This window comes from Carlito syrichta, unplaced genomic scaffold (assembly GCF_000164805.1).
Source record: "Carlito syrichta isolate Samal-C Ts95f unplaced genomic scaffold, Tarsius_syrichta-2.0.1 Scaffold310863, whole genome shotgun sequence".
NCBI lineage: Eukaryota > Metazoa > Chordata > Mammalia > Primates > Tarsiidae > Carlito > Carlito syrichta.
This window is the reverse complement of record NW_007254959.1, coordinates 1,056,640-1,069,210: the sequence shown is the minus strand read 5'-3', so window position 1 is coordinate 1,069,210 and position 12,571 is coordinate 1,056,640. Positions and strand designations below refer to the sequence as shown.

The following is a 12,571-nucleotide window of genomic DNA, read 5'->3' as shown; positions in this document are numbered from 1 at the left end:
GCCTCGACCTGCTGGGCTCTGGCGATCCTTCTGCCTCAGCCTTCCGAGTAGCCGGAACTACAGGCATGCGCTACCATGCCCTTCTTTCTATCTTAAATTGAAAAACATCAACTTAAAACTTTTAAGATCTAGTCAACAAGTTCCATATCCTAAACTGTAAACTGAAACCAAGCTTCTTCAATAAGTGCGTGAATCTGTGTTATTTATTTACTGTCATGAAATTCATTATAAACAAATCAAGAACAGGTGATAAACTTGTTTTCTCTTTGCTGCTATTGCTAATTTTAAACTAAGAGTGACAACGCTTCTTTAAGGAACAGTACTATATTCCATCTCTTACTCAGCTGTTTTAGATCTTCAACCTAAATGCCTGCTGTTACCCTCTTTTTTGATAGAATTTATGACACTGAGCTGGGCTCGGTGGCTCAGCCTATAATCCCGCGCCTTTGGGAGGCTGAAGTGAGTGGATTGCCTGAGCCCGTGGGTTCGAGACCCGCCTGGGCAACTTGGCGAGACCTCATCTCTACAATAAATCAAAAAATGAGCCGGGCATGGTAGCACATGCCTGTAATTCTGGCTACTTGGAAGGCTGAGGCGGAAGGATTGCCGGAGCCCAGTGGGTCGAGGCTGAGGTGGCCGGGAGCGGCCACTACACTCCAGTCTGGGCGACAGAGTGAGACTCCAACTCAAAAAAAAAAGAATTTATGACACTGAAATATATATGGGTATCTAAAACTGTAAGCAAGTTATCACACAAACACTGCTTGTAAGTTATTTGGTCTAAAGAAGTAAATAAGCTACATTGAAATAGACTGTGAAATTCATATATAAATTTTGTGTTATAAAGAGTGACTTACATGTGCTACATTTGATGGCCGGTTAATCTGCTGAATGTCAGCATTATTAGTAATATTTCTCAATGTCCGCACAGCTGGACTCCAGGTAGCTATCATTTCTGGTCTTTCAGAACTTTGGAGATTTTGTCCAGAAGCCATCACATTACCCCGGACATCAGGAGGCAAAATGTTACCTGGGACCGGTGGGACATTGGCACATAAGTTAATCAGCCCAGGCTCCTTTCCCTGAGGCAGTCTGCGTTTTGCCACAGCTAACTGTGGAACTTCAGCTGGAGTCCAATTTAAATTTCTCTCTTGTTTTTCAGGTGATGAATCTGAAGAGTCATCAAACATCAACTCTCCTTTAGATTTTTCAGTGTTTGATTTGGGTGAAAACTGTTGGTCACCTGAAGGAGATCCTTCTTGAGAACTGGCAGGGCTTGACTTTTCATCTGTACTACCCTCATTTTGAGAATCTTGTTCTTCATTTTCTACTTCCTCCTCCTCTTCTTCCTCTTCTTCCTCTTCATAAATTATCAGACGAGGATGATAAAATGCTTCATCCTTTTTGGTTTTCTCAGATATGCAATCCAGGACCCAATCAGGTGTCACAATTTTAATACTTGCTCGCTTTAAAGCGCATTCATATTTCTCCTATGAGTAAAGAACAAACACAAAACAGACTATAAATGTTATCAAATTTCCTAGAATTATGCATTTAAAAAAAGAAATGTAGGAGAGGAACACAGGTGAAATGTTTGGCAACTGTTATTGCCATTTATAAGAAAAGTGCGATCTTTTAGATAGAGAACATGAGCCAGATGTTAAAGTTAACCATATATCAATGACCATAGGACGGTCTCATGCCTACCATAGGAGTCTTAAAAGACTCTGCTTAAAATTAACTGTTTAAAGTTATATTTTAAGTGCAAACATAGAGCTAGGAACCTTGTAGAAGATTATTAAATGAATAATTGCTAGCAAATCTTTTATTTATTGATAATTTTTACAAAGTTGGTTTTCCATGACAGATTTATTTAAGTAAATGCTTCATGTTTAGTTACAGGAGTGAGACTAACATCCACAGGAAAGCTTTCTTAATTAAGTTTATTCTATATGCCAACTAACACTAAGGGTTGGAGAAACAAAGGATGCAACAAGTCTCTGAACTAACAAGGTTCACAATTTAGTTCTAAAGAGAAATTAAATACACAATGAGAATACAATATTAAACCGGTGCTAAATGATGTGGCAATAGATTAGAAAAGAATACTAGGACTTTCAGTGAGGACTTGGGGAAAGCCTCACTGAAAGGTGAGCTTTGGCTGGGGAACTAATAATGATAATTTGCACAATAGAAAGAAGCAAAAAATACTGCATAATGAAAAGATGTGTACAACGTCTGATGCCCGGTATGCTGACAGGTAGAGAGTTCTCTTGCTGGAAAGGGTGTCAATGTGGAAAGCACAGGGGAACAAATACCAAAGGAAAGAGGAAATAAATGGACAATTTTTTTTTTTTGAGTTGGAGTCTCACTCTGTCGCCCAGGCTAGAGTGCAGTGGCATGCTCATGGCCACTGCAGCCTGGACCTGCTGGGCTCAGGCGATCCTTCCACCTCAGCCTTCCAAGTAGCCGGAACTACAGGCACACACTACCACGTCCAGCTGACTTTTTGATTTATTGCAGAGACGAGGTCTTACCATGTTGCCCAGGCTGGTCTTGAACCTGAAGGCTCAGACAATCCTCTTGTCTTGGCCTTTCAAAGTGCTGGGATTATAGGCTTGAGCCATCATGCCCAGCCGATGGACAATTTTAAATAAGAATATCACAATAATAAAGCAACTCTAAAATTTTAAAAAATTGTAAATTTGGCTCTGCTTCTAAAAGCCTAGCATGTAACAGTCATTTTCTAGCAAACATATAATTGGAGCCCTAGACTAAGTTCTATGTTGTGTTGTGGAGCCCCAAGGTGCAACTTGCAGTTTATGGCCAGAGAAGTAAGAATCACACTCCACAGGTTGAGAGGAAGCAGCAGGACAGAGGAAGATGCTTGCAGTCACTCAGTCCTAAAGGAGAATGAGGCCTTGTGAAATGAAGCACTATAAACCAAGGAGATGTATATACTGGCAAAGAATAAGTGCCTCTCCAGGATAAGTAATTTAACCTGTCATTTTTGAGGCTGTTCTTTCTCAAAACTTTTTTTTAAATACTGTAAAACTTAGTCATGGGAGATACCCACGTATAAAAAGCTAAGCAAAGAAAGATGAACATAGTCATAATCACACTGACTAGAGAGGGCCAAAATGAGCATTTTTAGCATACAGTTTAAACTATTTTTGTTGCCAGGCATGGTTGCTCACACCTGTAATCCCAGCACTTTGGGAGGCTGCAAGTGAGAGGATTGCCTGAACTCACAGGTTCAAACCAGCCCAGGCAAACTAGTGAGACATCGTCTCTACAATAAATAAAAAAAATTAGCCAGGCATGATAGTGTGCACCTATAGTTCCAGCTACTTGGAAAGCTGAGGTGGAAGGATTGCTGAAGCCCAGTGAGTCAATGCTGGGGGAGTCGTGAGTGTGCCACTGTACTCCAGCCTGGGCAACAGAGACTCACTCAAAAATAAATAAATAAATAAAACTATTTTTGTTATAAATATATGTGTTTATATATTAAAAGGGTAGGGGGAGAAAACAATGTCACAGTATACAAATACTTTATGTGCCTTTCACAATTAATAAATTTTGAGGCCAGGCGAGGTGGATCAAGCCTATAACCCCAGCACTTTGGGAGGTCGAGGCGAGAGGATTGCCTGAGCCCACGGGTTTGAGACCAGCCTGGGCAACATGGCGAGACCTCATCTCAGTAAATCAAAAAATTAGCTGGGCATGATGGTGTGTGCCTGTAGTTTAGCTACTTGGAAGGCTGAGGAGAAGGATCGCCTGAGCTCAGTAGATCCAGGCTGCGGTGGATGTGAGTGTATCACTTTACTCCAGCATGGGCGACAGAGTGAGACTCCAACAAAAATTAAAAATAAATAAATAAATTTTGAATAATCTCCTATATCAACATGTATACTTTTCACTAGCACTTTTGCTTTTAGCTTTTAATGTACATTTTCAAAGACAGGTTAAATGAGAGAACAGTACAATAAATCTCCTGTACCTGTAACCCAGTTTCAATTAATTGGCAACTTTTCACAAATCTTGCTTCATTTATCTCTTCCCTGACTTTGCTTATGTATCCCTAACTGATCATGTCTTTCTAAACACCACCATTATCATACTCAGTAAAATTAACTGTAATTCCTCTCAAACTCAGATCTTATTCAAAACTCCCCAGTAGTCTCAAAAGTCCTTTTGTAGTTCCATACAGCAGTTTTAACATTAGCATGCTATTCTTTTGCATAGTTGTATAATTTAGTCCATCCTTGTTAGCCATACAGTCGTTTTTAGTGTTTTGCTATGAAACACTGAAGCTATATTTTATGATAAATTCCTAGGTTTTAATGTTCAGGTTTGAAAGGTAATATTGACTTTAGGCTTCATATCTGTAACTATACTTCCTTCCCAACAAGGCTATACCAATTTTCACTTCCACCAGTTATGCAGAGGTCTATCAATTTACTTGTGATGATACTTTTTATTGCTTTCCCTAAAAGTCATGTTGTTCTTAAATATTTAAATATAAAATGTTATACAGATCCCCCTATAATAAATGCAGATGATAAATTTCTACAGGAAGACTAGAGATTTTCAATTTCTGGACTACCCATCCCAGAAGAACCTGAGTTATTTTAGGAAAATATGAAGTCCAGGTATACACCAATATATTTATAAACTAAATATTTAATACAAATATATAATATGCTTGAGTAACATATTATATACATATGATTTATATGTTATTTTTCCAAGGTAGAAAGTTATTTGCTAAAATAATAAAATATAAAAGAAGTGATTTTTAATTATTTAAAAATACCAAAAAGAAAACTACTGCCATAAAGAAGAGTCACAGGAAATTTTGGATAATACAAAGAGAATTTCATACTTAAGAAGTTGGGGTCCACTGTAGTAGTCTCAAGTTCCTAATTTGTAGAGTGCTGCCACTTCATATGTCAGGAAAGACTTGACTATTTCCTACAAAAATCTAAGTAAAACTTAGTAAACTACCTTCTCATAGTTCACTCAAGTTTTCCTCTTACTTTTACAAAGTAAGTAGTTTTTGTCACTGAAAGACAGCTACTGTTTAAACAAAGATGATTTCAAGAGCAATGCAATATTTAAATGTCTTTGAGCCAACTTATCAATTACATTATTTTATATCTGTAACTCATCAAGTAACTCACGAAGTGCCAAGGACCTTAGGAATCAACAGTGAGTCTGACAGCTGGGGTAACCAGTGGTGACCTGGAGCTGGTTGATCATAAGCATCTTTTCCCAACTTCACCTCTGGCAACATCAGATTAGTTAGTTGACATCTGCCAGAGTGGGGTTATTTGTTTTTTTGTTTTTGTTTCTTTTTGAGTAGAAGTCTTACTTTGTCACCCAGGCTGGAGTGCAGTGGCACGTCCACAGCCACTGCAGCCTCAACTTGCTGGACTCAGGCGACCCTTCCACCTCAGCTTTCCAAGTAACTGGAACTACAGGTGCACACCACCACACCCAGCTAAATTTATTTTTTTTAATTTATTATAGAGACAAGGTCTTGTCAAGTTGCCCAGGTCTCATCAAGTTGTCAGGATTGCCTGAGTCTAGGATCCCCTAGACTCAGACAATCCTCTCACCTTCGCTGTGATTATAGACATGAGCCACCGTGCCTAGCCAACAGTGGGGGCATTTACACTTGACACTGTAAATGCTACAAACCAGCCCCATCTGTCCAATAACTCATAACCATACCTTGTTTCTGTTGGTTGTAAGTTATAAATTCCTGCATTCTTCTTAATTTGAAACTTTTAAACTTCAAGAATACAAAAAGTAGTTTTATGCCATTTGCAACATTTTCTCTATTCACTCATTTTTAAAAAATGCAAAAACAAATTTACTTTAAAAAGAAATGACATTTACTTTTGTGTGTAGTCAGCTAGTCTCTAGCACTCATATAATTTATAAATTGAAAACTACATCTAAATTCATCATTATTAGGTTTACAAATTTATGTCTGAATAGATTATAAAGTATTAGGAAAGAATGACCAAACTTCAGCCTTTCCAAAGAGATTTAATTTCAAATATTGTGGTTATTTAGATATATAAGCCATAGATATAATGAAGAATCAAGAACATAATGACTAATTATAATCCACATTAACTTGAAACCATTTTGCTGTTATAAATAGACTATGCCAGAACATATGGTTCTTTACGTCACATGATAGATTGATGTTTCTCAGCCTTCAGGAACTGAGTTGGGAAGAACTGGGGAACAGGGAAGTTGAAGTAGAAACCACCAAATCTTAAGGAAGGTGCATGCCCATCATGGTCCAACAGTGAACATGACAATACTGCTATAGATAGAGATGGCAGATAGATATGGGTTCAAATTACCACTTTTTGGTTCTGTAATCTTGGCCAAAACTATTTAACCCAGTAATACTAAAGAGGATTTGCTACCACTCCATAGAGTTTTAGAAATGTGTGAAGGCCTGGGCCTTATTTTATGTGTCACAAAAACTGTTGGGGAAAGGTGTTGAGAAAATGCCAAATCCTAGAATGTCCAAACAATGCTGCACAGTCAAGAAATTATCCCATAGACAACATTCCAATGATGTACCGCCAGTCATATCAAAAAGTATACACATTAAGTGCATACATTAATTTTAAGTATACATTTATTTTATTTTAAGTATGTAGATTATATATGTACATTAATTTTCCAGAAATACTGCTACCAAAAAAAGGAAGGAAAAAAAAAATCAAAGGATGATTATTTCTATCTTCTTCAAAAATTCATCAAAAATTGGTCATTAATTTCTTTTTTTTTTTTGAGTCAGAGTCTCACTCTGTCACACAGGTTGGAGTACAGTGGCCCGATCACGGCTACTGCAGCTTTGACCTGCTGGGCTCAAACGATCCTTCCGCCTCAGCCTTCCAAGTAGCTGAAACTTCAGGCATGCATCACCACACCCAGCTACTTTTTTTATTTATTGTGGAGACGAGGCCTCACCAAACTGCCCAGGCTGGTCTTGAATCCCTTGAATCCAATTTTTATAAATTGGATTTTATTAGAAAACCATGTTGCTAAGAGCAACATCATTTAATGGCTTTTATATCATAAGTCACCTTACAACAGACACAGAGGACATTAGGATTTTTTTGTAGCTCTCATATTCACAATGATTCCACTATTATATAAATCTTACTATACTGTTATCTTCTAGAGTAGTTGTGCTTGTACATTCAAAAATCCTGTATACTTTTCATTATTAATTGCTTTTTCTTTACTTTGAGCATTATAATTTCTTAAACATTATTTAGGAAAAGTAAAGCATGTAAGACATTAGAAGTGGCAGATATTTCAGTTTCCTCTTGGTGACAGCAGTACTTCCTTCACAGCATGCTATGAGTATCATTGTCCTGGTGTACTGGCATTTAGTAAGTGCTCACTAAGGGCTACCTATTAGTGTTATCTTTACTACTGGCAAATACAAAGTCTGCTTTCAACAATTATTTACCATTGCAGAAGAAATGCAGTAAGCACTAAAATAGTAGTTTGTTTTTCCCTATGTGGAATTAGTTCCTTCTTTTTTTTCTTTTATTAGAGACAGGATCTCATTATGCTGTCCAAGCTGGTCTCAAACTTCCAGGCTCAAACTATCCTCCAGCCTCTGCCTTCCCAAGTACTATAATTATAGGCATGAGCCACTGCACCTAACCCGAATAAATTCTTTTAAAACTGGGTAATTAAAATGGGCAACAGAGTGAGACTCCGACTCAAAGAATGAAGAATAAATAAATTACATAAGACTATTATATTTCCATTATAGATGTAGATAAGATAATCCTTATATACATGCCTAATGCATGTATATATACATCTTGCTTAATATCAACTTTTAAAATACATGGAGTAAGCGGGCTCAGTGGCTCAGCCTGTAATATCAGCACTTTGGGAGGCTGAGGTGAGTGGATTGCCTGAGCCTGCGGGTTTGAGACCCGCCTGGGCAACTTGGCGAACCTCATCTCTACAATAAATCAAAATTAGCCGGGTGTGGTAGTGCACATCTGTAGTTCTGGCTACTTGGAAGGCTGAGGCGGAAGGATCCCTGGAGCCTAGCAGGTCGAGGCTGCGGTGGCTGGGAGCGGTCACTGCACTCCAGTCTGGGTGACGGAGTGAGACTCCAACTCAAAAAAATAAAATAAAATAAAATAAAATAAAATACATGGAGTATTAACTTTAAATAAAAATTATAGAAGCATATTTGTTGTTATATTCACAAGCATGTTTTAACCAAAAATGCAAAATAATTTCTTTTAAGTGCCTCTTTGTTGGGATAAATAAAGACCTATTAGGGCATTTATATATTTGAGCATTTATCTAAGATCTTTTGTCTTAGATATAATTTTCTTTCAAATAAATATTTTTAAAATATTCCATTTTTAGCTATACCCTTAAAAAATTACTCCAAGCCAGGCTCGGTGGCTCAGCCTATAATTCCGTGCCTTTGGGAGGCTGAGGTGAGTGGATTGCCTGAGTCCGCGGGTTCGAGACCCACCTGGGCAGCGAGACCTCATCTCTACAATAAATCAAAAATCAGCCGGGCGTGGTAGCACATGCCTGTAATTTTGGCTACTGGGAAGGCTGAGGCGGAAGGGCCGCCGGAGCCCAGCAGGTCGAGGCTGCGGTGGCCGGGAGCGGCCACTGCACTCCAGTCTGGGCGACAGAGTGAGACTCCAACTCAAAAAAAAAAAAAAAAAAAAAATTACTCCAAAGTAAATATGTACTTTAAAATATGTTTATATCCTGAAACCTAGAGTTACTAAGGATTTATCAACAAAATATTTTGGGAGGGGAAAAAAATTCTTAAATTAAGGCTCTAGAATTAAAGTCAAATCACAATTCATAAAAAGCTTTGAAAAATCCACTCTACTTATATACTGCCTCTTAAATTATAATTCTGACTCTTTAGAAGTATTCACTCAGGTTGGGCACAGTGGCTCAAACCTGTAATCCCAGCACTTTGGGAGTCCAAGGTAAGAGGATTGCCTGAGCTCAGGGGTTCGGGACCAGCCTAGGCAACTTAGTGAGACTTCATCTCTACAATAAATCAAAAAATAAGCTGGGTGTGGTAGCATGTGCTTGTAGTTCCAGCTACACAGAAGGCTGAGGCAGAATGATTCCGAGTCCAGCAGGTTGAGGCTGTCGTGGCTGTGAACTTGCCACTTCACTCCAGCCTGGATAAGAATGAGACTCCAACTCAAAAAAAGAAGTATTCACTCAGTTAAAAAAGTTATAAAGATTGGGCTCAGTGGCTCAGTCTATAATCCCAGCACTTTGGGAGGCCAAGGCAAGTGGATTTCCTAAGCCCACGGCGAGTTGACTGCCTGAGATCATGGGATCGAGACAAGCCCGGGCAACTTGGCAAGACCTCACCTCTACAATATATCAAAAATTAGCTGGGTGTGGAACCATGAGCCTGTAGTTCTGGCTACTTGGAAGGCTGAGGCAGAAGGATCACCGGAGCCCAGCAGGTTGACGCTGGGGTGGCTGTGAATGTGTCACTGCACCTCAGCCTGGGCGACAGAGTAAGACTCCAACTCAAAAAAAAAAAGTTATGAAAGATGTCATTTCCCCTTCAAACTAGCTATGTAAAATGAAATGATTTACTTTTAGCTATAAACCAATATTGATATAAAAAGAACCAATGGGTTTAACCAAAATACACTATTCATCACTTAAATTGTTATGCAAAATATAAATTTCTTAATTAAATTTTGAGAATTACATCATAAATTTTCACAGAAGGAGTTTCTCCTCGAATAGTGTGCCTTACTAATGCTAAGTTACAACCAATCTCACCAGCTTAAAATCTAGGTTATTAGCTGGGTGCAGTGGCCCAGTACTTTGGGAGGCTGAGGTGAGAGGACTGCCTAAGCCCATGGGTTTGAGACCAGCCTGGGCAACCTGGTGAGACCTCGTCTCTACAATTAATCAAAAAATTAGCTGGGCATGGTAGCACATGCCTGTAGTTCTAGCTAATTGGAAGGCTGAGGCAGAAGGATTGCCTGAGCCCAGCAGGTCAAGGCTGCGGTGGTCATGAGTAGCATGCTACTGCACTCCAGCCTGAATGACAGTGAGACTCTGACTCAAAAAAAACCAAAAACAAACAAAAACAAGCAACTAGGTTACTGTCTGAAAACTAGCATAATGAATAGCATACATATATGAATCACTTCTGATTAGGTTCAAAGATGGTATAAAATAGAGCACTCTTGGAAGCACAAGTTCTGTACCAGCCTTCCATTCTACACCTTACTTCAATGCCTATACCATAGACTCCATTTCCTTCTATATTGTGACTCCATACACTCAGACGAAATAATATGATGACAATATTGATTCAGATGGACAGCAATTAAAAAAATATGAAGGTAATGATGGACGTGAGAAAACTTAGCTAGTCAAAAGACTTTTCTACCATAAATATACTACACTTGATCCTCAAAGTAAAGAATGTTCATGGGAGAGAAAAATTTAACTTCCATAGAATAGTGGTTCTCAAACTTTAGTATGTATCAGAATCATTCACTAGAGGGCTGGATCAAACAGTGTGCTGGGCTCTCCTCTTGCCCTCCACCACTAAGTTCTGATTTAGGAAGTCTGGGAAGGGAGTGAACTATATGCATTTCTAAGAAGTCCTCGTGGATGCAACTGCTGCCAACTCAGAGACCACACTTGTAGAAACAAAATCCATACAGTCATACCAAGGATTAGATATGAGAGCACCTATCAAGACAAACGTAGCATTTTTATATATTCTAGATTATTAAGAAGGAAATATATCAAAAACTTCACCAAATGAATGTTTATAATTATAATTGGTACAAGGTCTTTTAAAAAAATTGTGAAAGGCCAGGCACAGTGGCTCATACCCATTCCTGGCACTTCGGGAGGCCAAGGCAAGAGGATTGCCTGAGCCCAGGGGTTCAAGACCAGCCTGACATACTTGGTGAGACCTCATTTCTACAATAAATCAAGAAAAATTAGCCAGGCATGGTGGCGCATGCCTGTAGTTCCGGCTACTTGGAAGGCTGAGGCAGGATTGCCTAAATCCAGCAAGTAGAGGCTGTGGTAGCCGTGCACATGACACTGCACTCCAGTCTGGGTAACAAGTTGAGACTGACTCAAAAAAAAAATTATGAAAGAAACTAAAAATATTTTTTCACAATGTTTTACTAGATGTGAGAGAAAATTCTAGAGATTAGTAAAACTTTCCTTTTCATTTCCCCATGAAATGAAGTCCTATTTCATTGTATTTAGAAGTCATATTTGGCTTTTAATATAATTTACAATCATCTTACGTTTTGTGGACTGAAGTTGGATGTAAATAATATAAACCAACATAATCACTCCTTGTAAGTGGGATCTAATAATTAATTCAAAAGAAGCTAAAAAAAGACATTTGACTACTGAAAATACCTAAATATATAAAAAGGAGAATGCATTTGACATGCTTACCCCCTTGGGCTCTGGAACAATCAAATGTGTGCATTTCTTATTAAGGATCAGCTGGCAATCCCCCCCGTAGAATGTAACCAAGGCCCACAGGGCACTTCTGTCTTCAGATGATACCTGATGGAAAGTTAGAAATAAGATTTTACCATACATTTCAATCTGTGCATGGTCTATATTTTTACTTTATTAGAATACAATGCAACAATTTTGCTTTATCTACTTTTATCACTTATGAAATACAATTAACCTAATATTAGTAGAAAAAAATAGAGAAGCTTTTAGCTATTAGTTTATTATAATATTTTATTCCTATCAGAATAGTTTTACAGATATAAATCACTTATTTTTGCCTTGTCACCAAATGAATAAAAAAATTTATCTCCACATTCCGAAAGACTGAATGGAGGATTATTTCAGTCTGTAACAAAAACAGCAGGGGAAAAAAAGCAGAAAGAGCTAGTATACCATTCAAGCTTCCATTTCTATATCTATGAAAATGTTTAAATATAATAGCAATATAAAAACTATATTTGAGGAGTACCTTTACGCTAATGGATAACAAATATTAATTGTGAAATGGACAAAATAAAAAGAAAGATAAAAAATATGGTGGCTTATAAGTTCAGGGAAAAATGTAAATATTATTTAACACACAAAAAAGAAATAAGGCAAGCATAAAAGAAAGAATTCTTATGCTTGCATAGTGATGAAGACTCCAGGTATAATGGCTTATGTTGTAAAACAGGCTTTCACTGTAACAATAAAAACAGCTACCATTTATTGCCTGCCTACTATGTGCCAGGAACTGTGCCAAGTGCTTTATATATATGCCTAATCCTTGCAACCGCCATGTGAAATAGGAATCATTAGCCCCATGTTAAAGATAAGGAAACAAACTAAATTATACCTAATAATTAGAAAGCTGGCTTTCAAAACCCAGGTCTGTCTAAACCCAGGTCTAACTCCAAATGGTATTTTTTTCTACTGTTCTATACTACTTCTCTAGGGGCAGTTACTATTGGGAAAGTCAAAAATAATTTCTAAAAAAATAAAATTTTAG

The 12,571-nt window shown here is 37.9% G+C and overlaps 1 protein-coding gene across 1 annotated transcript in view; it reads right to left on the bottom strand.

Moving 5' to 3' along the window:
* PAXIP1 (PAX interacting protein 1) overlaps positions 1–12,571 on the bottom strand; it is a 64,726-nt gene that overhangs the window by 36,499 nt on the left and 15,656 nt on the right. The window contains 2 exon segments of the mRNA XM_008068425.2: positions 858–1,490; positions 11,515–11,628. Of these exon segments, the coding sequence (XP_008066616.2) occupies positions 858–1,490; positions 11,515–11,628 (747 nt within the window).